This window comes from Callospermophilus lateralis, chromosome 2 (assembly GCF_048772815.1).
Source record: "Callospermophilus lateralis isolate mCalLat2 chromosome 2, mCalLat2.hap1, whole genome shotgun sequence".
Taxonomy (NCBI): Eukaryota; Metazoa; Chordata; class Mammalia; order Rodentia; family Sciuridae; genus Callospermophilus; species Callospermophilus lateralis.
The window spans coordinates 116,218,327-116,241,228 of record NC_135306.1 but is presented as its reverse complement, the minus strand read 5'-3'; the positions used below and the strand labels follow the sequence as shown (position 1 = coordinate 116,241,228).

Below are 22,902 nucleotides of genomic sequence, written 5' to 3'. Positions count from 1 at the left end.
TGATAGAGTTCTGTGTATAGAAATTGATCCATATTATTACCAACAGGGAAGAGGTATCAGAAACAGATAAAGAAGACCAAGAAGAAGTCAAAGCCTTGAGCTGATCTGCTTGGTACAGAGTAAAAGATGGCTCACTTATATCTTCACATTGAAACAACCTATACTTACATAGGATCATTGGGATCACTAACAAAGTTTCTAACTTTGTCAAAGGAAATAAAGAAATAAGAGTTAAATGTGCATAATTCCATAAATTTTACCAGTTACTGAATACTTGGGTTAAAATGGACAAATAAAAGTTAAGTAAGTAGACTTCCATAAATTTTATGTCATTGAGTATTTGTATCTATTTTTTTATTGTATACTACTGTATTTGACATCACATCATAATTACCTTTCTCATCTTACATATTCTCAAAGTCCTATTTACTATTTTTATTTGAAGAGTATTTTCAGAATTTCTGTATTTGATCTATATTGTAGATATCACATAAACAAGAATCAGAGGCTTTATGGCTCCAACTGGTAGACTATTAGTAAAAGAAAAAAAAAAGAAAGAAAAGAAAAAAGGATGAGAAAGGGCAGTCTTGAAAACTCAAAAGTCTTTTTGTTTTAAAGAATAGTCTCTTTTTCAAAATGTGATTTATTCCATTTTTAGAACATGTTTGAAATCAGAAATGAACTGCTTCTAGTTCTGTAACCAGCTCAGCTTGCCTGTGTTTTACACACAGGCATATAACCTCATTGCCAATCTACTCACCAAAAGTTATTCACTTTGGTATATACTGGAAAAGAAACAGTTAAGATTTTGTCTCTTTTGCATCGTGCAAATGGCAGTCCAACTCAGGGTTGTACATTCTACCTCCGCCCCCACCGCCCATGTTTGAAATTCTTAGAACCATCATTCACTTCAGAGTCCTGGGCATAACCTCTCTAAGATGCAGCCATTATCCACAACACACCAAGTTGCAAAGTAGGCTGGAAATAAATCTTTAGATGAGGGGAGGAGGTATCTGTCTACTTAAAATTCAAGGACTCTATGGCTAAAAAGAAAAAAAGTAGAGGAGAATAACAGCAACTTTCTGGTACATCACTATTTGGACAATGTATTAGTCACCTTTTTGTTACTATGACTAAAACACCTTACATAAATAACTTTGGTTTATTGTTTCAGAGGTTTCAGTTCATGGTCAGTTGGTTCCATTGCCTTGGGCTTGAGGTGAGGCAGAACATGATGGCAGAAGGTTGTAGCAGAAGAAGGCAACTGCTCGGCTCATGGCAGAAAGAAAGCACAGGGGCTGAGGGAGGCTGGGCACCAGAAATAAGTTTCAGGACACACCCCCAGTGACCTAGTTCTCCATTAGTCCCACCTCATAGTAGTCCATTCTGCTATCAGTGGACTAATCCACTGATGAGGTCAGAGTCCTCATGATCCAATAGCTTCCCAAAAGCCCCACCTCTGAACGTTGCTGCCTTGGGAACAAGCCTTCTACATCTGAGACTCTGGGGGACATTCCAGATCCAAACTATACCAGAGAAAAATGTGTGGAACAAAAATTTTTAAAAATTGGGCTTAGATAGGAGAAATTTTAAAAATTATAAATTGACAATCCCATACCAGCACCATCAAGAATAAAAGGTACCATGTCAGATTGATATATCTGTCAGATCTCTACTGTGAAGATAATCAGAGCAAACTATCAAAGCCTAAATTTTTAAAAATATATTTTTAGTTGTAGATGGACACAAATACCTTTATTTTATTTATTTATTTTTATGTGGTGCTGAGGATAGAACCCAGTGCCTCACACATGCAAGGCAGGCACTCTATCACTGAGCCATAATCCTAGCCCCAAAGCCTAAACTTTTTAATTATAAGTCCCTTTGTTCTGATTCCATGTTCACTGAGAAATCTTTTCTATCCAACGGAAGAATATATGCTCAACAGGTCAACATAAACATCGGTTTACCTGACAGTTACATTTCTCAGTGTGTAATTATAGTACAAGTTCAGCATCCCTAATGCAACAATCTGAAAGTAGGAACTCCTCCAAAATCCACGTTTTTGAGTACTGACATGATGCCACAAGTGGAAAATTCTGCAATTGACCTTATAAAGGGTTTGCTGTTGAGGTGGAGGTGCACTAAAAATACTGTATAAAACTACCTTGAGACCATGTGTTTTGGCTTGGGTCCTGTCCCAAATATATATCATTATATATGTGCAAATATTCCAAAGTATGAAAAAATCTGAAATTCAAAACACTTCTGGTCTCAAGCAGTTTTGGATAAGGGATACTCAACCTATAGTCTCTTAAATTATGTTTGAGCTAGTTGGAGTAAGGATTGATCTCTGGGCCAAGATAGCTTTATCAAGAAAAATTCCACTTTGTGAGCATTCCTTTCCATATGGCCAGCCTTCCTTCCTATATGGCCAGATTGTGATGGTTAGCTATTGCTACGACAATACTACATAACAAAGAGGTCTAAAACAATTCCATACTTGCAAGTCAGCTGGGATCTGGCTGGTCTGGGCTTAGTCAGACAGCCCTACTTCAGGTTACAGCACCTAGAGCAGTTTTGTCACACTACAAATCTATCAACTGACTAAGGCAGCTCTGCTCCTTGTTTGTGGACCAGTAGGATATCTGAGGTAATGTGCCTACAACAAAGTGTAGAGAAGAAAGAGAACAAATAAAAATATGTGAAGCTTTTACTGGCCTACACTCAGAAAGTTCTGGCTGGTTCTGTTGGCCGAAGAAGTCAAACACATGGTTACACACAAAATCAAAGGAATCCTCTGCCTCTTTAGTAAGGGAAACTATAATGTCAGGGTAAAGGGTATGTGTAGTGGGAGATGTGAAGAACTAAAGTCATTATTGTAATATACCACACTTGGTTGACTGTAAACCATAACAATGTTCAATTTGGACCAAAGTCAGTGTTATGGTTTGTATATAAGGTGTCCTCCAAAAGTTTATGTGTGATGAGACAATGCAAGAAGGCTTAGAAGTGAAATGATTGCATTATGGGAACCTTAACCCAATCAGTGAGTTAATCCCCGGATAAGGATTAATTGAGTGGTAACTGAAGACAGGTAGGGTGGGCATTGGGGGCATGCCTTTGGGGTATATATTTTATATCTGCTGAGTGGAGTCCCCCTTCTCTCTCCCACCTTCCTGATCATCATATGAGCCCCATCCCTTTGCCACACTCTTCCACCATGATGTTCTACCCCCACCTGCAGTCCTGAGGTATGGAGCTGGCTGTCTATGGACTGAGATCTCTGAAACCATGAACCCTCAAATAAACTTTTCCTCCTCTAAAATTGTTCTTGTTAGGTGTTTTAACCACAGCAGTGAAAAAGCTGACTAAAACAGTGAGGTTATCGAAGGGAAAACTCAGGACACAATTATTTGGAGCAAAATGATAGTTTCTTTAAGTTGTAAAAAAAAATGCTGTAATATTGGAAATAAATCCTTCCCAAGTGACATTAAGTTTCCATCTATCTGCACATTCACATACATATTTGCCTTGCCAAATCCTCACAAAACTTTTAACGTAACTAATATTACCAAGAGTTCAATGAAACTTAGGCAAAAGAACTTCCCAAAGGCCACAGAGATATTAAAGAGAAGCAAGATTCAAAACAGAGCATCAGATGCCACTTCTAGTGCTTCTTTCCACCATAACAGTTCTTTCTTTGATTGAATAGATAACCAAGAGTTTCTAGTAAGGATGTGTGTTGGACCTGAAATGTTCTAATCAAGACATAGAGAAGGGCTATAAATGAACTTGTCATAAGGGTCAGTGTTATCCTGCTAATGATACTGTTTTCCACAATTGCACAACTTTCCCATGTTCTCTACTGATGCTGAAATACCCCAAGCTTGGTCCAGAATTGTTTAGAATTGTAGTGGCTCAAAGTCTGAAAAGCATTATTGCTTTCTTTGACTGCTGATCTGAAAATCAGGATGAATAGGGAAACAGAAGCAAACTGGGACCAAAATCCAGAAGTTCATGGCCCAGGTAAGGCTTCTTCTGTGCTTTAAAACAGCATGTTGTGAGCAAACTGCAAAGAACCTAGACCCACTGTCTGCTATTTAGTGCCTTAGTTTTGGGTAGGAGGCTTACTTTGACATTGTTAAACATCATTTTTACTATAAGAAGCCACAGTAAAACACAACTATTGGGGGAGTTCAGAAGCTCAAAAACACATGGAAGACAAAGTTTGTTAGGGAAATTCTTCCAGAGGGAGTAGGGTCATTCTTTCCCAAAATGGGGAATCTCCTGCTACCAGTCCAAGGCCGGATTCCATATCCACCATCCCCACCTCCCAGTGTGAAGCAGAATCATTTTCCTGCTGGGATCTGGGACACTCTTTGGCTTCTGATGGAAACTGCGCTTCTCTCAGCCAGATCAACTCTGCCACCTTCTGTGGAGGTAATCCATGGTAGGTCCCCTAACTTTTCTGACCAGTGGACATTGCCTGCTTGAGCATCCATTCGCCACAGCCACCCTTCCTTTCCAGGGTGTATCCCTAAGGGCTGGGACTGGCCTACTGAGTCTCAGGTATATTGAGCCCTGCCTCTGCCTTTGGCCCACTCCACAGAGCTAAGAGAAGCTGGCTCTGGCCCTGGAGAGTAAGGACTACATATGGTACCATTTTTAGCCACACTGCACCCTTCATCCTATTTCAGAAAAGCCACTCACTCCTGCACCCTGCGTCCTAGGCAAACTCAGGATCTCCCTGGGAAGCTTAGAGAGGTGGTGATCTGGCCCTCTCAGTGGCTAGCTCCCCCCTGGCGGGCAGTATTTCTGGCGCCTACCACACTGGAAGAGGAGGTCGGGGGCGGGACAACCGGTGGGGCTGCCCTCCCGCAGTGACGTCCCAGGGGGCGGAGGGGTGATCAACTGACTCTGAGCCCTCCTTGCCTCTCCCAGAGCCAGGTCCGTCGGTCCTCGGGAAATGCTACTACCACGATTGCAATTGTCGCGCACGCCTCGGCCAGTCAGACTGCTCTACCACTGTTGCGCCCGGGGTCCGGAGACGCATCACCCAGAGTGGAAACATGCAGCCAGGAGCCGCTCTGCAGGCTGTGCTGCTGGCGGTGCTGCTGGCAGGGCCACCGGGCGTGAAAAGTCGCCTTCTGAGCGGTGAGTGCAAGAGCTGGGGCGAGAGCTCTTGCCGGGACAGTCCGGACCCCAGCAGTCCGCACGGGGTGGGGAGGGAGGCGTTCCCCGCTGCACTCCCCGGCCCAGCCTTCGGAACCTCCTGCTTCCAGAGAGCAATCGCTCCGCAACTGGGATCGGGACCGGTTCCTGGGGCCATTCAGAGTCCTGGAATGCTGGAAGTCCATTCCCCGCCGAGGGTTCCCCTAATGGGTCTGAGAACTAGGTTGGGTGGGGCAGTGGGCGAACCCGCTCAGCGGGTGCCCCTCCAGCTCAGCCAGCCCCGTAGAGCACGGCTCTATAGTTCCTAAGAACCCCACACGGAGCAGGCTCACCAACCCCCTTTACCTCCCACTCGAGAAGGCCGCCACGCAGACGGCGGGGTGGAGATCCTGTGGGAACCTTGCCAGTTATTCCTGGTCTCCTCTGGAATAGGAGCGCTTAGAGATCGGGAAAGCTGCTTAGTTAGCGTGGGACCAGCCCCGTCTGGCTCTGGGGAATGACTCTCTGTCTGCTTCCTTCCTTGTGTGGTGTCACGGCAGCCTCGGATTCGGACCCCAGAGGAGGTACAGTGCTCTGCTTTTTGCCTCTTCCAGTTGTTCTGAGTGTGGCGGGAGGGGAGAGGGCGAATACTGGTGCCCTTTTTCTCCTGTGCTCGGCGTCGACGGCTTGGCCAACAGGAGGGAGGAGGAAGAATGGCAACCTCTTCCTCGGGGTATCCCAGTTTGTGGAACTGATTTAGCCGTCTAGGGTTGACTTCAAGATGGGGTGTAGTGCGGGGCAGTAAATGGGGAGAGTAACTGAGTTGAGCTGCTTGGGTTAGGGCTGCAGGAGCTCAGAGGTTGATAGGGGTGGGTAGAAGACCCGCCTACTCTTCCCCTTCCTGCAAATGAGAAAAGAAAGACACTTCCTGAAGGCAGGGGAACCAGATGGGCCCTCTGCCTCTTTCCAGCTCTGGCCCTCTCTGGCACTCACTGCAGGGTTGGGATGTGTGGCCAGGCTGGACCATACAGGAAATTCGATTAAGGTGTTACATTTTTCTCTTGACAATCTAGCATGGAAAAATGAGGGCTGCCAGTAAATTCAACTCCAATTTACAGTTATGCTGGTGGCAAGGTTGGGGGTGTTCCTAGTGGCTCATTTGCCTTCCATTTGCTGCCTGATTTGGAGCCCCCTTTAAGGAATCATAGAGGTTTGGCTGGCTCAGCCTTCTTTCCAGGCAGTCTGGCTGCTGTCACTGCCTCTCTGAAACACCTGCTTGGTGAAAACATCAATGTCAAAAGAGCCCTTTTAATTTGCTGGTGGACCCATCTAGTGAGAGCTTCTCTATTTAGCAGCAATAACCAAAAAAAAAAAAAAAAAAAAAAAGAAGAAGAAGGAGGAGGAGGAGGAGGAGGAGGAGGAGGAGGAGGATGAAGGAAGGAAGGAAAAGGGGAAAAGTGCAAGACTCTTCTAACTTGTTGCTTTTTGAGAATTTCTTTATAAAAGCAATGAGAGGAAAAACAGAAAATAAAAAATCACTGCAGCTTTCTGAATCATCTTTATGTGCTCTTTTCCATTTAGCACTAATAATGTAGTTAACTGTCTGCAGCCTTTGCCCTGCATTCTGGACAGTATTAGGAATAATGAAAGCTATCTGGCTCCCTGCAGCACTGCAAAACAAGTTGGGGAAACAAGAGCATTCCAGAAGGTCTGGGAAGAGGTCCCCAAATAAAATCCTTTACCCCTACTCTGTGGTAGTAATTCATCATACCCACAGCCCACAGTTTGGCTCTGTCGTTGCAGGGACTACTCTCTTTGTTGAAATGTGGTTTTCATTTTATATAATTTAGATCCAGAGACATAAGCCATGTTCTCCCCTGGGCTAGGAATTGGCATTTGTTTCTGTATTTCCAGCACCTAGAAGAGTGCTAGGCGAAAGGTACACTCAATACAGGTTGATTGAACAAAGGAGGATGAATTAAAGAAAAAAAAAAGACAAAAAATTTTAAAACAAACAAATGAGTAATGAAGCTGAGGTTTAGCTGCAGCAAGGCTTCAATCACCCAGACACAAGGAAGGGCAATGTGTGCTGAGGAACAATTTGCTACTTGCTTCTCAGTAGAATTCCATCCATTTATCTGAAAGAGTCTTTAGCCCTTCAGTGTCAGTCATATGAGACACACTAGTAGACTCCCAAAGCAACCCAAGCCAGGAGTGGAGTGGGGAGTGAGCAGTCTAGTTGAGAGGTACTGGCTTGACTTTGTAATCAGATCTGGGTCCTGACTTGGACAATACTGATGATAAGCTATGTGACCTTAATCAGATTACTCAATTTCTCTGAGCCTCAATTTTCTCATTTGTAAAATGGCACATAAACAACATCTACATCAGGGTACTGTTATGAGGGTTAAATGAGATAAAGTCTATATATAAATGTAAAGCCCTTAACACAGTTAATGGCACACAGGAAAAGTTCAGTAAATCTTAGCTATTGTCTTTAGGTCAGGGGACTGTCAGTAATAGAATACCCCACAGATATCATGTACTTAGCTTCAGCCCACATCAGAGACTGAGCAAATTAGTTCTGCTGCTCATAGGCAGAAGGTTTCAGGGTAGAGGAGTCCATGTCTGACTTCAGAACAACTCTCTTACCTGAAGGAATCACTCAACAGAGATACTCACTTTACACACTCTTCCCTGAGATTGCCTAAAAACATAAAATTGTTATTTATAATTCTTAAGCCATAAATCTTCATCAACTTCCCTTAAAAGATAAAAATGTCTGCTTTTCAAGAATCTATAACTGAGCAAACAAAACATGTGTCCCTGCATAATCTGAGCATCAGAGTTTAAATCACCCCAACTCCATATTGGAAGCAGTATTAATTTTCTCTAAGAACTCTGACATAACCTTCTGATGATAAGTAATCATAATTCTGTCCAGAAGTAGCTCCATTCTGATGCCTCTAAGTCTCCTTGCTCTTGTATACATTTCTGGTACACTGAAACAGGTTGCCTTCTTTTATCTCTAGGGCAGCTGGTTTGCCGGGGAGGGACACAGAGGCCTTGTTATAAAGTCATTTATCTCCATGATGTTTCTCGAAGACTGAACTTTGAGGAAGCCAAAGAAGCCTGCAGGAGGGATGGGGGCCACCTAGTCAGCATCGAATCTGGAGATGAGCAGAGATTGATAGAAAAGTTCATTGAAAACCTCTCAGCATCTGATGGTGATTTCTGGATTGGACTCAGAAGGCATGAAGAGAAGAGAAGCAACAGCACAGCCTGCCAAGACCTTTATGCTTGGACTGATGGCAGCATGTCAAAATTTAGGTAAGTATGTGGAGCTGACTTCTTTGACATAACTCAGAAAAGAGACAGGCTGGATCCACAGTGCCAGATCCTTGGGGAAGTGGAGGAGACCCAGCCAGACAGAGGCCTGGGGGTAGTAACACCTGAAGAGCCATTGACCAGGACAGTGTGGTGAAAGTGGTGAATTTAGCCTTGACTTGGGCCCCAAGGATGTCCAAAGAGTTCTACTCAGGTGGGCGAGCCCATCAGCATCATGTCAAGAACACCCTGCCCTTAATATGTAACAGCAAACCTAACCTTCTCCTGATGATTAGAGTCAACTATCCCTAGAAGTCAGTCTGTCCTTTTGACTAGATATCTGGCTATAGCTAGAATCCCCATTAAGAGACTGAAGGTCCATAGAGTTGAAATCAGAATAGGACTGTGGACTACACAGAACTATGATAATGGTCAGAAAATCAGAACCAGACCTAACTCTACAGATTGGCCAAGAGTGGAACTTTGGGAAGTCTGCAGTTTATAGGACCCTCCTAAACCCTCAGCATCGAGACACTGATGCTCTCATACACCCCACCAAGACACTATGATATTGCCATCATCCCTCCCTATAAATGCAGTGACATTGTTAAAAATTTTTAAAACATCAAAATTCAGAGACAGACATGGGACTGTAAAATTTCTAACAGAATTAATATATTTTCATGATAGTTTATATAAGTAGTAAACAATAAGGCCCCAAAGGACAGAGAAGCAAAAGATCTGAGCAGATAGTTCACAAAATAGAAAATCTAATTGGTGTACAATCATATAAGAAAAAAGTTTAAAGTCATTATTAATTGAAAGTAAAGATTAAAAAATTACCTGTTACATTTAAAACAGTATGTAGGTAGCATCCATCACAACTCTTTATGCTAGCCATTTTCCTGAACTTCATATAAGTTCTGAGAGTAGCTCCTCCAATAGCATTATGGACTTCTCTTCCTGAAAGAAAAAGCACTTAAAAGATGATGGTTAGTAGGAAGAGTAGAAGGTTATTACTCTTCACATCACTGTAGCTGGTCCCAAGGTCATGACTGACTTATCAATCTCCCTCCTCTGCTATCCAGTCCAGATTCCCCCACCCTCTGCTGCTGTCAATAACTGACCTTGTGGCATGACCCAAATCCTCATCTCTGAATAGTGTTAGGCCCTAGTTACCTTGCACTTCTCAGGGTGAAGTTAACAGACTTTTCCATTGGCCATCAAAATTGGGCAAGTAAGTACAAAAAGATACCCAAGTAGATAACTTAAGAGTCTTCACCCTGTCCATAATATATAATAGCAAACCTACCTCCTCCTGATGATTAGAGTCAATTACCTCCTGCCAAGAGAATGACATCACTTCTTGCCTTCTTGTTCCTATACACAAGGACCCCAAATGTCCAAGTGGCAACCAGTGACTCATAGCTCAATGAGACTTACTCTGTCTTCTAGAAGAACTATTCCCCTCTGGAAACCAAGAATCTCTAAACTCCCCAAATCCAGCATTGTAGAGACAAGAAGTACAAATTCCCTGAGTGAGCCATTATCAATGATGGAACTCCTGCTTTCTTCCCTTGGTGCCATCACAATGCATTCTCTAGGTCTTTAAGGAGGGCACCATTTTCTGCCATCTTCCCTGGATTAAAGATATGGTTGTTGATTTAGTAACTCGGGGCAGGTGGAGGGGAAGGAGTGCAGTTTCAAAGGCTTCTACTTCATCTACTCCACTGTGATAACCTAAGGAACCAACATGGAACTATACCAACTACCAATATGTCTATTCAATTCATATATGTGAAGACAGGGACAATGACTACGGGCTGGGTCCTTCTGTGAGCTGACCTCTATTAATACCTGGTCCCTATATGTTCCCACTCCAAATGGGTAATAGCACTTCAAGTCTGAATATCAGTGTCAACTTATACCTTGTGTCAAACAGTTCTTTGTAATATTTGGATATACTCCCCTCTCCCAGTGTATGGTTACTTAAGTAAATGGCCAGAGGTTCCTTTGGGGAAAGAACAGGGGAAATTATTATCACATGTGCCTGCCATGGTCCTTCAGAGTCCTTCTTCCTGGGAACCTGGCCTTTCCCTCCATCAGTTAGTTATGAGTCTGAAAACTGACTCAAATCCAAAAATTATATTCAGCCATAATGTTCTATATCTCCCTGAGATGAAATAATGTAAAGGCTAGTAGGGAGTGTCAAGGGGTTTGGAAAAGAGGATGGAGGTAACTAATGAGGCACAAAGCCTAGCTCCTGACAGGGGCCCCAGCTGTCCACATAATGTCTAAGGAGTGCTTACTACAAGCTTATCTATTGTTCAGGAAATTCAGGTAGAGCAAAAGGCCCTTCCTTCCTTCCTTCCTTCCTTCCTTCCTTCCTTCCTTCTCTTAGCTGTCTCTTTACTCAGGAGGGACTCTGACAAGAGCCAAGCAGAGCAGCAGTGTCTGGCTAAATAGTCTGAGCATCAGGACAAGAACCCAGCCCTGAAGGGAAGCAGCTCAGGTGGGTGATCAGGCAGACCACAAAGCCCATCCCTGAGTTAATACCTGAGATGGGTGCTTCAGATTTAGACTCTCAATAGGATCCAAGTCTTTAACCTGGCACCCACATATCCAACTGGGTGGCAGCACCATTTAATTCCAGGTTTTACTGGATAACTGCTAATGCACCCCTTCAGGGGTCTAGGAAGGCAAAGAGAAAACATCTGGTAGTAGAGGCTGAAAGGCTTACAAGCCTTATCACATGGAAATGATGTAAAAACTGAAAAAGACCAAATGGGTCCTTCTTCCCATGTCTCTACCCCTTACCTTATTTAACAGCCTCTATATTTTGGAGGGTCATACAGTGATGGCTAATGAAAAGCAAAAAAAGATGGAAACAGAGCAAGTTTTGGATGAGACATATTATGCCTCTTCTCAATGCGTATGATCTCTTAAAAAAGGGAAACAAAACACAGTGAGCAAAAAGCAAAAAAGAAATGAGCAGCCCTGCTAGCTGCCTTTTCTCATAATTCTTTTGCAGACATCATATGGTAATAGATTCCTCCGTGCAAAGAGGTTGTGGCAAATGTCAGATGATTGATTGTGATGTCCATATTAGAAAGTATGTGGCTCTGTTTATTGGCAGTGCTTCAATCCCTCCTCTCTGTGTATTATGTTCTGAAGCCAAGTATCATGTTAGTGTCCCAGTGGAACCTGATGGGAAAACAAAGGCTTGGAAGTCTTGGGGTATGTTTCTCCACTTGCCTCTATTGTTTACTCCTTTCCTACAGGAACTGGTATGTGGATGAGCCTTCTTGTGGTAGTGAAGTCTGTGTAGTCATGTACCATCAGCCTTCAGCACCTGCTGGCATTGGGGGCCCCTACAAGTTCCAGTGGAATGATGACCGATGCAACATGAAGAACAACTTTATTTGCAAATATTTTGATGGTAATGAATGCTCTCCCAAGTTGAATTCTCAACCTCCTCTCTTATTTCATAAGCAGCTTCTCGTACCAAGAATTTAGTATGTGGTCACTAAGAATGCTTATCACAAATGCCAGCAATGATAAACTTCAGGAATTCTTGTAAAGAGATATGTAATGATATCACTGAGTAATAATTCTAGGAAAGGAAAGGTTATCAGATGCTAAGAGAATGGATGAAAAGAAGAAAGAATATATTTCATGTGTGATAAAGCAAGATTTATGAGAACATCCAGAAAGAAAAAAGTTCTCTCTCTGGATAAACAAAAATTCTTACTCATTCTACATGCACAGTTGGCTGTAGGAGCTTGGAATAAGCTGACCATTGCTCCTACAAGTCTTCTAACAGCTATGTGAGATTATTTTCTCAGAATTTAAAGAAACACACTAATAACCAGAGGAGACAGAAGATAAAACACACCAATTTTATTGGCACCAGGAAAAAATAGCAGGCACATTGATGATCAAGTTTAAACTCCCCAGGCTACCTACTGTCTATATGTCTTGCAAACTCAACTTGCATTTGCTTCTAGATCTTTAAGAGTTGCAAATTGGCTATAAATCCAGTCTCACCCTGCTGAGGTTTCCCAGACTCCTTTATTAAAACTGACATAGATCTAAACTTGAACTGATTCTTGATCTATCCCTGAAGTTTCTCACCTCCCTGAAGCCAAATTCTTGGCCCCAGTTCTGCATTCTTTCCTGACAGGAGTAGAGTGACTTGTTAGTTATATCTAGTTTGGGACTAAGAATCCTGTCATTTAAAATTTTTTAAATTGGACTATGCTCCGGGGGTAACTTTTGCTACAAAAAGATATTTTTCCTTCTTCGTCTCTGAGACAAATTCTTTTATATAGTGACCATACCAAGATTCTCCCTACCATACTGAGTTGTCTCAGGCTGGGAGGTTTTAAAGAACTAGACTGGCTTATCAGGTCACCTTCATAGATCAGTGAAAGGAAAACACTTGTTACAAACTGGCTTTCCATTATCCCTATTAATTATATTATATTAACTCCATGGCTAAACATTTTTACTTTTTAAACATTTTTTGAAATGTGAGATTTTGAAATTTGCTTTAATATTCTTTTGTTTTTTAGCTTGGTTCCTTTCTAAAAAGAAATCATATTCATCATTACTTTTGCTATTGCTCATATTAGTTAGACTGAGTTCTGTCCAGAAAAATATGGCATACACAAAGATTTTACTAGGAGAATAAAGTAAAAAGGATATTTGCAGAAGTGGTAAGCAAAGAGCAGGAGATGGTAAAGTACCCAGAGACTAACTACAATGGGAAGCTCTTACCACCCCTAGGCCTAAAAGGGCAAAGGGAGAGAATCTGTTAACAGAATCCAGAAAAGGCTTGAGGTCATAAAAAAAGAATCCCCTCAACAGAAATGGTAACCACAAAATACAATTACTGTAAAATTATGCTGATAAGCAAGGGACCATGAAGAATAAATACTGTGACCTCTCTCTCCTACCTTCTGATCTCCTGCTTTGCCTCCCACTGGCTAAGTCTAATAAGAAACCAAAGGATTCCCAGTGAAACAGTCCATAGAGATCAGCCCAGATCAGAATGAATCCAATAGTGGGAGATAGGCACATGGCAAAGAACTAACACTATCTATGTTTATATAGATATAAGCATATAGAGATAGGTAGATGATTGATACAGATAATAATTAAGCAAATGAAATATAATAAAATAATAAGGTGAAGGATATATGAGAATTCCTTGTACTATTCTTACAAATTTTCATAAATCTGAAATTATTTCAAAATAATTTCCTTGGAGAAGCTTTCCAGGACCTCTCAAGGTTAGGTGATCCTCCTGTGAGAACCAGAAGCACCTCATGCACAGTACTTTCACTTCCCGTTTCCAGGTTTGTCCCTTTCACTATGTGCTTACAAGAAGTCTGGAAACATATTTGTCTAGCCAACTGATGAACTAGGGGAAGATCACTTCTGTGGTTCCCAAAAGATGACATTCTGTCCTATCATGCCACAGTATCAAGAGAATGGGTCAGTTATCATCTCTAAAACTAGGGTTGAGAATGTGGCCCTATGGCATGCAAGCCAGACCTGAATACTCCAGGAATACGGTAAAGGCACAGGGATATTCAGGGAAAACTAGAGAGAAACCATTCAAGGTATGGCAGATGCACTACTCAGATGTATGGCAGATGCATGGCATCGAGGTGCCATGTTTACTGCAATTTTGCACAGTAGACTGAATTATAGAGGAACGACAATACGAATAGATCATTAAATGTCACTGAATATACTATGTATTTCAATGTAATATCATGAAATTAACATGAATTAATATATCCTATATGTCCATATTTTATGGCCATCTTGTCAAATATAAGCTCCTTAGAGGGCCAGGATTATTTCTCATTTGCTGTTGCATGGCACAGTTATATCTCCTTACTATTTTAACTTTTATTTGAATTTATTAATTTTTATTTGAATTGGTTGAAATTCCAGTTTAGCAACTTATTGGTTATGAAATTTGGGCAAGTTATTTAATCTCCCTGACTTTTGGTTTCCTCATGTAGAAAAACCAAAAACCTGACTCCCTCGTCAGGTCATTATCGAAATTGAGCTTGTTCTTATAAAACATTTAGAATAGTTTCTATCATTTGTAGGCATTATATAAGTGAGTTTTAAAATGAATATATTTTCTTCACCTCTATGTACACACACTTATAGGAAGATGATTAAAAACTTCTGTCCTTTCTGAATGAAACTTCAGAATAAGCTTGCCATCTGAGCCTTAGGAATGTGAATTCTAAAGTTTTGCCCCTAAGAACCCTGTCACTATCAACTCCAGGGCATCTAAATAGCTTAAGTCACTCATTGTCAATACAACAGTTCAGTCAGAAGCCAAAACATTTGACATAGGTTGTCTGCGCAACCTCACTTTCCCCAAGCTCTTGGAACTATTTAAAATAATTCAAGGCCAATCACCAGTTTTTGATTTGGGGCTAGCCAGTCCCTCCACCACTTTTATTGCTTGGAAATCAGTGCTTGTTGCTCTCTGAAACATCTGCAATATGAATTGCTAAAATGTCTTGGATTGCTGTAAAATAATTCAGGAGTGTAAGTATGGAAGTAGGGCTTTCTGTTGAAATCAGATGAGCTATACATTGATAGAAGCAGGAGCTACATCACAGCACACAGGGATTCATCATACAGACTTTCTACTTTGGTGTATATTTAGAAATTCTCATATTTAAAGTTTTTGAATAGTTTTCTTTTTTAAGAAAAAACACCTAAGTAAAGCTGGGGGAAGGCTAGTCTTTATGCAGAAGCAATTCTTTTGATTTAATGAACCTAGTCCTGGTATCTGATAACACAAAATAATCTGATTACAATAAAGTTTATTGGAAATGGTTGCTATACTCTAGCTGATTTTATTCAGATGGCAGGAAAATGTTGTTATTATTTTCATTTTTATTTCTGCAGAGAAACCAACAGCTCCTTCCACAAGACCTGGAGGTAAGGCTGTCATTTGAGATTTGAGTTAACTCAGCCCCTCTTCATTAAGTTAGAATCAGTTCTTTAGACCAGATTATTCGATAGAAGATGATGGTGTTAACCCAGACAATTTGGATGCACCACATCCAGCCATGATGATTCCATTATTCTCTCTCTTTGGTATTGTCTCTTTTAAAACTAAAGAACAACAGTAGCAAATTCAGTTTGGGATATTATTTATTATTATTGACAATAGGAAGGAAATTATTTAATTTAATGAGACAAGAAATGAGCCAAACAGAATGGTCCTAGCAGAGAGTCACTGGCCCTTCCCCTCGGCACCTCACTCCTCCATGTGGCTATTAAGCCAGCTGCCTGTCACTTGTTTTACTGCCTGACCCTCACCTAAAGACAATAAAATTCATATCTTTACTTTCCTATGTATATAAGTGTCGATGGCCAGGTTGCTACTGCTATTTAGCATCTCACTTTACACATGGTAGGACCTCAGAGAATATCTGCATTAAAGTTCCTTTTTCCTGGGGTGGGGATGTGGCTCAAGCGGTAGCGCGCTCGCCTGGCATGCATGCGGCTTGGGTTCAATCCTCAGCACCACATACAAACAAAAGATGTTGTGTCCGCTGATAACTAAGAAATAAGTATTAAAAAATTCTCTCTCTTAAAAAAAAAGGAGAGAGAGAATTAATAACCCAGAGCTAGTTCTTTATGTTTAAAAAAATAAAATAAAGTTCCTTTTTCCAAGTTCTCAAGTCCATGTGTCTCTCTCCAGATGAAGGAACAGAGCCAGCAACACCCACACTTCCAGAGGAAACACAGAGAGAAGATGCCAAAGAAACATTTAAAGAAAGTAAAGGTATGTACAGAGTTCACTTAGGGAAAACAGACAATGAGACTCTCTTGATTGCTTTACTATATGGTTATATTCCTTATTTTGTTCTTTCCCACAGCTCCTTAAAAATGGAATTAGACGGTTATCTGTGACTTTGCCAAAACTGTATTTAAGGTTAGGTTTCATCAGTGAAATATGCAAATAGAGCTATCGTAAGACAATTGAAGAGATCAGACTAGTCAGGAAGTAAAAGACCTGCAGGAAGACAAAGCCCCTTGGTCTTAGGCTAGAGGTGGGATAGGGCTGGGACTGAGAGAATGGATGCAGAGACAGAAGAGCGGAAAGACCTGCACCACAGTGCATAACACCTGTGATTAATAGCCATCTGTGAAGCAGAGGAAATGGACCAAAACGTTTAAAAAGATCATAAAAGGTAAAAGAAAATGGAGTGATAAATTTGAGTGCTAATGGACTTTCAATCTCACCCTCACACTGAGTTTCAAGAAGGAAATCTGGTTTTTGTTACTGGGCAACTTTAAAAAAACACTTAAGTTCTCTGTGCTTCAGTTTAATCATCTGCATAATAGAAGTAATAATATTTTTCTTAGCTACCTGGGAACATTACTGTGTCGATAAAATGAAATAGAATGTTGCAGTTCTGACACTAACCACCTGAGTTGGCACAGACTCCCCCCCTCCCCCATAGCTTAAAGGCACAGTCCATAACTGCCCTCACTTCAAACATTACCCACAAGTTTAGGGATCCTCAGGTCACATCTCTTCTGACCAATTGGCTACAATTCCAGGGGTGCCTACAACCCTCTCTCAAGTTCAAAAATTCATTAAGACAACTCACAGAACTCAGGAAAACACTGTACATACTTAGGCATTTTATTACATAGGATACAGCCAAAGAAAAGAACATGGGTTGAGGTCTAAAGGAGTTCTAATTGAGCCCTTCCATGTTCTCTCCCAGTGGAATCAGAATGTATCATCCTCCTCCTGGCATACTGATGTACACAGGAAGCTCCACTGATCTTTGGTGTCCAGGGGGTTTACAGAAGTTTCATTGATTACTTAGGGGGGGGTAGATCTTATCATCAGTCATGTGGTGTAACTCCGTCTCCAAAGGAGGTCAGGCTGATGTCATCAGGCTCAGAGCCCCCACCCAAAAATCACTTGTCCAGTTTTCTTGTGTGGCCAGCCCCCCACAGACACACGCCACCACTGTCTTGGACAGGTCCTTACAATAAACTCTGGTACCATCCAAGATGCTCATGAATAACAAAGTCAATGCTATTACTTGGGAAATTCAAGTATTTAGACCATCCCTCCCAGGAACCAGGGGCAATTTTTTTATGATACAACAAACGTAATATGTGATAGAAAAAAAATAAAATGCTATGCAAAGGTGTGTGGCATTTTTATTGCTCTTTGATATTATAGTGGTACTTAAAGAGGATTTTTGGAGTATTTTGGTTTTGGGTTTTGATGGTTGTCAGGTTTGCAGCTTCACAAGGGGAAAAAAAAAAACAGTAATAGCCACTGGATGGCTGGAATCTTAGATCAGTGGGAACAGGAAGGGAGTTAGTCTAAAATTCTTGCTTCCTCACAAAACCTTATTGTTGGTTCTAAGTCTTAAAGGACTAAAAGGTACAGAAAAGAAGACCTCTAAGAGAATTTCATAGTCACTGCTCATGAACCCAACTGAAGCCAGTTGGTCTTAGTTAGAAATGTTGGGAAGCATTTAAGTCTGATTTGTGTGCTCTGTGAACTTCTGTTTCACAATAATGACCCCAGGACTTTTGACTGGATTCTTCTTTGCTTCCTCTCCCCAACCCCTACACTGGGAACTACCATGGCTGCTCTCAGAGGCCAAGGCATCAATACTGCACCAATAGTCTCTGCTTTGCTACGAAGGACAAGGGAAGAAAGAATATCTTTTCTCCAAAAAATAATCTCTTTGAATTATAAAAAGTCCTCTTTTGGTATTTGCAAGACTCAAAAAATTAAAATTATTTTCATTATTATTACTTAGGGTAAAGGACAGGTAGAAAATATTTAATGAGGGGCTGGGGATGTGGCTCAAGCAGTAGCTAGCGCGCTCGCCTGGCATGCGTGCGGCCCGGGTTCAATCCTCATTACCACATACAAACAAAGATGTGTGTCCACCGAAAACTAAAAAATAAATATTAAAAAAAAAATTCTCTCTCTTTCTCTCTCTCTCTCTCTCTCTCTCTCTGTCTGTCTGTCTGTCTCTCTCTCTCTCTTTCTCTCTCTTTAAAAAAAAAGGAAAGATTTAATGAAACTAGAAGAGGCTTTCCTAACTGGGTAATTCTACATCTACCTCCTAGGAATGTGCTCTCTGGAATACCCTGTATTTGGTTATGCCTTTTTTAAAATATATTTTTTAGTTGTCAATAGATACAATACCTTTATTTTATTTATTTTTATGTGGTGCTGAGGATCGAACCCAGTGCCTCATACATGCTAGGCAAGCACTCTACCACTGAGCCACAACCCCAGCCCCCTGATGATACCTTTTGAAGCCAGGTTTGAAGCACACACACATGCCAAAAAAAAAAAAAAAAAAAAATCACCAATGCTGATAGTGTGCTATTTTTCTTTTCAGAAGCTTCCTTGAATCTTGCCTACATCCTAATCCCCAGCATTCCCCTTCTCCTCCTCCTTGTGGTCACCACAGTCATATGTTGGGTTTGGATCTACAGAAGGAGGCAAGTAAAACCTTCTTTATGTAAACCATTGTGTCCTCTGCCTTTGTGAATATTTGGATATTGCCCTGTTTACTTCATTAAAAGTCACTGAAGCCCCAAGAGAATGGCCACTGTAGATTGGAGAGTAAATTATCTGGCAGGCTCAGAGTATTCAGAGATTAAGAGAGTGATATTACATTCTTTATTTTGGGGTATGTGGAAGATTTTAAACAATTTGAAAAGTGAAACTATGTTATTCACTTCCTGTGTACCCACATATCACCCAGCAAAAGTGCTCTCACAAATATAGGTCCTGGTTCCAAAAGTGTGTTGAGTAAGGAATGACTGGTAGGCCATGTGAAGAATGACTGTTCCCAAGCATTCTGGTAAGCCTCTGAAACACAGCCACTTCGCTCAGAATGAAAGAGCCAAATTCCTTTTAACTGACTTTTAAAAAATTGATTGCATAGGAGTAGATTGGTTCAAAACACTAGATAGTATAGACAACCTCTGTTTGCAGGCAAGATCAGTGTCCCTATTTTTCAGGCACACAGAATTGTTCTCAGTTACCTTTTCATTCCCCAGGATCATGGTATTCATAGAAGGCTAGTATTCCCATTTACGATAGAAAAAGGTTCAATTTAAGTTTTGCCTTCCTTTGATGATCAATCTGAAACTAATTAGTAAGATTCTGATGTACAACTTTTCAACTTCCTTAAGGGATTATTACAAGCATCAAAGCAATGAATACATGCAGAGTGGGCATCTGATAAGTACTCAAAAATGTCAGCCATTATTCAGATCGTTTTTATCTAAAAGTAGAATTCAGTTCAAAAATTACAAATATATTTTTCAACTACTTACTCTGCACTTGATTCTTCATTTCCCTTCTTTTTCTATTTAGCACCTCACCAGGATTTGGGAATAGTAACTCATGCTTGAGTCTATCTCTCCAAGGGTTTTTAACCTTTCTTTGAGCCATAGACCCCTGTAGCAGTCTGGTGAAGTCTGTGGCCCTTTTCCCAGAACAAAATTTTTAAATGCATAAAATTTACATTGGGTTGCAAAGGAAACAATTAGACTTTTATATTGTTTAGCAAAAATATTTCCAAAAATGAATACATGACACAGCATTTTCATGTGCTTTTTATTATTTGCTCTTTATTTAGTGATGGGTATAATTATAATTTTGAAGTTGAGATGAAGCAACTGTGATAACTGTGATATGATATGAAAATAGTTATGATTCCTGTTGTTGATCAAGTCAAAGATATTTTTAATTCTACTCTATTTATTAACTATATTCTTCATGGAAGGCCATGCTATGTTTCACTTATAGAGGAGTTTTGAAAAGAGTGACATTTTTTGCCCATCATATTCTATCCCTGGACCCTCCCAGGACTCTGAGTGCCCAGGATAGAAACCTGTGTCCCACTCTCTGGCCTCAGTGAATGACATATACATAATTGCTTTGAACTTAACACTTTCCTGGTTTGTCCTCCTCCCTCCCCAAAGCCCTGGCCTGCGGGTTTTGGTAAGTAAGAAGTACACTTTGAGGAACAGCCAGGGTATATTCCTCCTGCTTTCAGGAAGCTCAGAGATGTTCTCAGGGGAGCACCTCAATTGCCTGGTTTCAAATACTCAACCCTGCTTCTCCCCCTCCCAGGACACGGGAACAGGCAGACCCTAGCATAAAAGGAAAACACAACATCTGGCCCTCTCCTCACCAAGAACACAGCCCAGACCTAGAGGTTTACAACGTCATAAGAAAACAAAGTGAAGCCGATTTAGCTGAGCCCCGGCCAGACCTGAAGAACATTTCATTCCGTGTGTGTTCAGGAGAAGCCACGCCTGACAACATGTCTTGTGACTATGACAACATAGCTGTGAACCCTTCAGAAAGCGGGTTTGTGACTATGGCAAGTGTGGAAAGTGGATTTGTAACCAATGACATTTATGAGTTCTCCCCTGACCAAATGGGGAGGAGCAAGGAATGCAGATGGGTAGAAAATGAAATATATGGTTACTAGGACACATGGAAAAAAACTTGAACTGATAAGAATGGAAAATATATAAGAAGAAAATTCTCCTATTCTCTATAAAGGGAAGTGAAAATGAAAATGCTCAGATCAGGTCCTGGGGGTGAGCATGTGATCCCCACTAACCCCTGTTGGGTTCCCAAGTTCTGGCTTTATCCCTTGTCCCAGTCTCTTTCTCACCCAGCTGGACCTTATGAAAAAGCACCTTGGGAGCTGGGATTGTGGCTTAGTGGTAGAGCACTTGCCTAGCATGTGTGAGGCACTGGGTTTGATTCTCAGCATCACATATAAACAATTAAGTAAAATAATAAAGGTCCATCAATAACTAATAAAAATATTTTTTAAAAAAAGCACCTTGGCACATAGTGGTGTCCCAATAAATGTCAGTCGACTGTCATTTAAAGAAACAGTACTTTAACTGACAAAGATGGAGCTTGTAGCTGTAGAACATGGGGAGCCCACCTCTAGGTTCTGTTTTCTTGCTCTATACAGCAGTACACATAATCACAAAGAGACAGACTACAGTATCTTTTCAAAGCCCAAGTATAGTAGCCCCAGGCTGGCCTGCCCATCGGCAATTTTCATATCTTTTTTTTTCCTCAAAGAATAAAATCAAATAAAAAGCAGGAAACAGAATGTTAGTCAGTCTGTGTCTACAGCCCTTCCTCTGCATGTGGTCTCAGGAGACCTTTTTTTTTTCTCCTGACATCTAAACTTAGAAATGTTCAACTTGGAAATACTTTAGAAACTAAAAATGAAATTTGTGTCTGTGCTTCTAAACTTATCTGTGCTCCCAGCCCTGATACTACACGTTGTCTTATTTGCACATTCATTTTACTATAGCATCAACATATTACTAAGAATGATAATAATCCTACTTTTTTTGTGTGTGTATGTTGCGGGGTACATGACTATATGACTACTTCAAATACTTTTGGTCTCAAATCCAGAGAAAAGATTCTGGATTTGAGACCAAAGGCCTGGTATCAGTCATGTAATTTAGTAAATCATATACCCTTCAAAAATCTGAAAGCCATTATTTAAATCACCAGCAATCTCCCTCTATCAACTTAATAATGTTATCATTTTAACCACTTCCCTCTTAGGAATTATTTTCAATAGTCTAGCAATTGTGTCTCATATATGGAGCCCCAAACCAGACAATTAACTAGTCTGGATCAGCAGTATCAAATGCAGTGAATTGTAACCACTGCCCAACTATCTGCCCTAGTGAGTCAGAGAACAGGGTGGATAACAAAAATATTATTTCTGTCTGTTCTGGAAGTGTGTTTTGTGGAGTTACAACATTTGAAGCAAAAGCAGTGAGCAGCATGTGGTCTGAAGGACTAATTCATTGCTCTAAAATGCCTCATACAGGTTAGCTCTAAAACCTTCTCTTTATCCTCTACTGTGTCCCCACTATCCCCTGCTACAAGGCTGCAAACTCCATGAGGATAGCAACTCTACCTGCCCCTCTGCATTCTACTTGTTGCACCTATGACAGCACCTTGCAGAGTATGCAACCAATGTTTGTTGAATAGATGCACAACGATTCTTTCAGACTGATGTGAAATTGTCTAAATATTTCAGATGAAAAATTTGTAGGACCTGTTTTTTACATTCCTTCTAGGTGGAGGAGGTAAATGAACAATTTTAGTTTGAAAAGACCTCCTGCTGCCTAGGAAGGAGGAAGCATAGCCACTAGGAACTAGAAGCTACTGAATTATGTTAACAACTTATTTTAATTATGTCACAAAACTTGAAATGAAGAGCCTTTTTTTTTTTTATACCAGTGATACCAGGGATTGAATCAGAGGTGTTCAACCACTGAGCCACATCCCCAGCCCTTTTTTGTATT

General features: G+C 40.9%; 1 protein-coding gene across 2 annotated transcripts; it reads left to right on the top strand.

The window, feature by feature from the left end:
- The first annotated feature begins 4,951 nt into the window (after positions 1-4,951).
- Positions 4,952-21,766, top strand: Layn (layilin). 2 transcript variants are annotated; one of them, XM_076843783.1, is made up of 8 exons: positions 4,952-5,157; positions 5,715-5,738; positions 8,187-8,484; positions 11,763-11,920; positions 15,430-15,462; positions 16,232-16,315; positions 18,924-19,026; positions 20,672-21,766. In XM_076843783.1, exons 1-8 carry the CDS (start codon positions 5,073-5,075, stop codon positions 21,033-21,035), a joined length of 1,149 nt encoding a protein of 382 aa, XP_076699898.1. In that variant the 5' UTR covers positions 4,952-5,072; the 3' UTR covers positions 21,036-21,766. The 2 variants fall into 2 exon arrangements, with proteins under 2 accessions (XP_076699898.1, XP_076699899.1); XM_076843784.1 differs by lacking the exon at positions 5,715-5,738.
- The last annotated feature ends 1,136 nt before the right edge of the window (positions 21,767-22,902 follow it).

What these genes read in the sequence shown, in the direction of transcription:
- Layn (XM_076843783.1), top strand. Translation starts at nt 5,073, where the DNA reads ATGCAGCCAGGAGCCGCTCTGCAGGCTGTGCTGCTGGCGGTGCTGCTG. An exon ending in GGATTCGGACCCCAGAGGAG is followed by an intron (nt 5,739 to 8,186) that starts GTACAGTGCTCT and finishes TTTTATCTCTAG; the next exon opens with GGCAGCTGGTTTGCCGGGGA. An exon ending in GTTTGGATCTACAGAAGGAG is followed by an intron (nt 19,027 to 20,671) that starts GCAAGTAAAACC and finishes TCCCCCTCCCAG; the next exon opens with GACACGGGAACAGGCAGACC.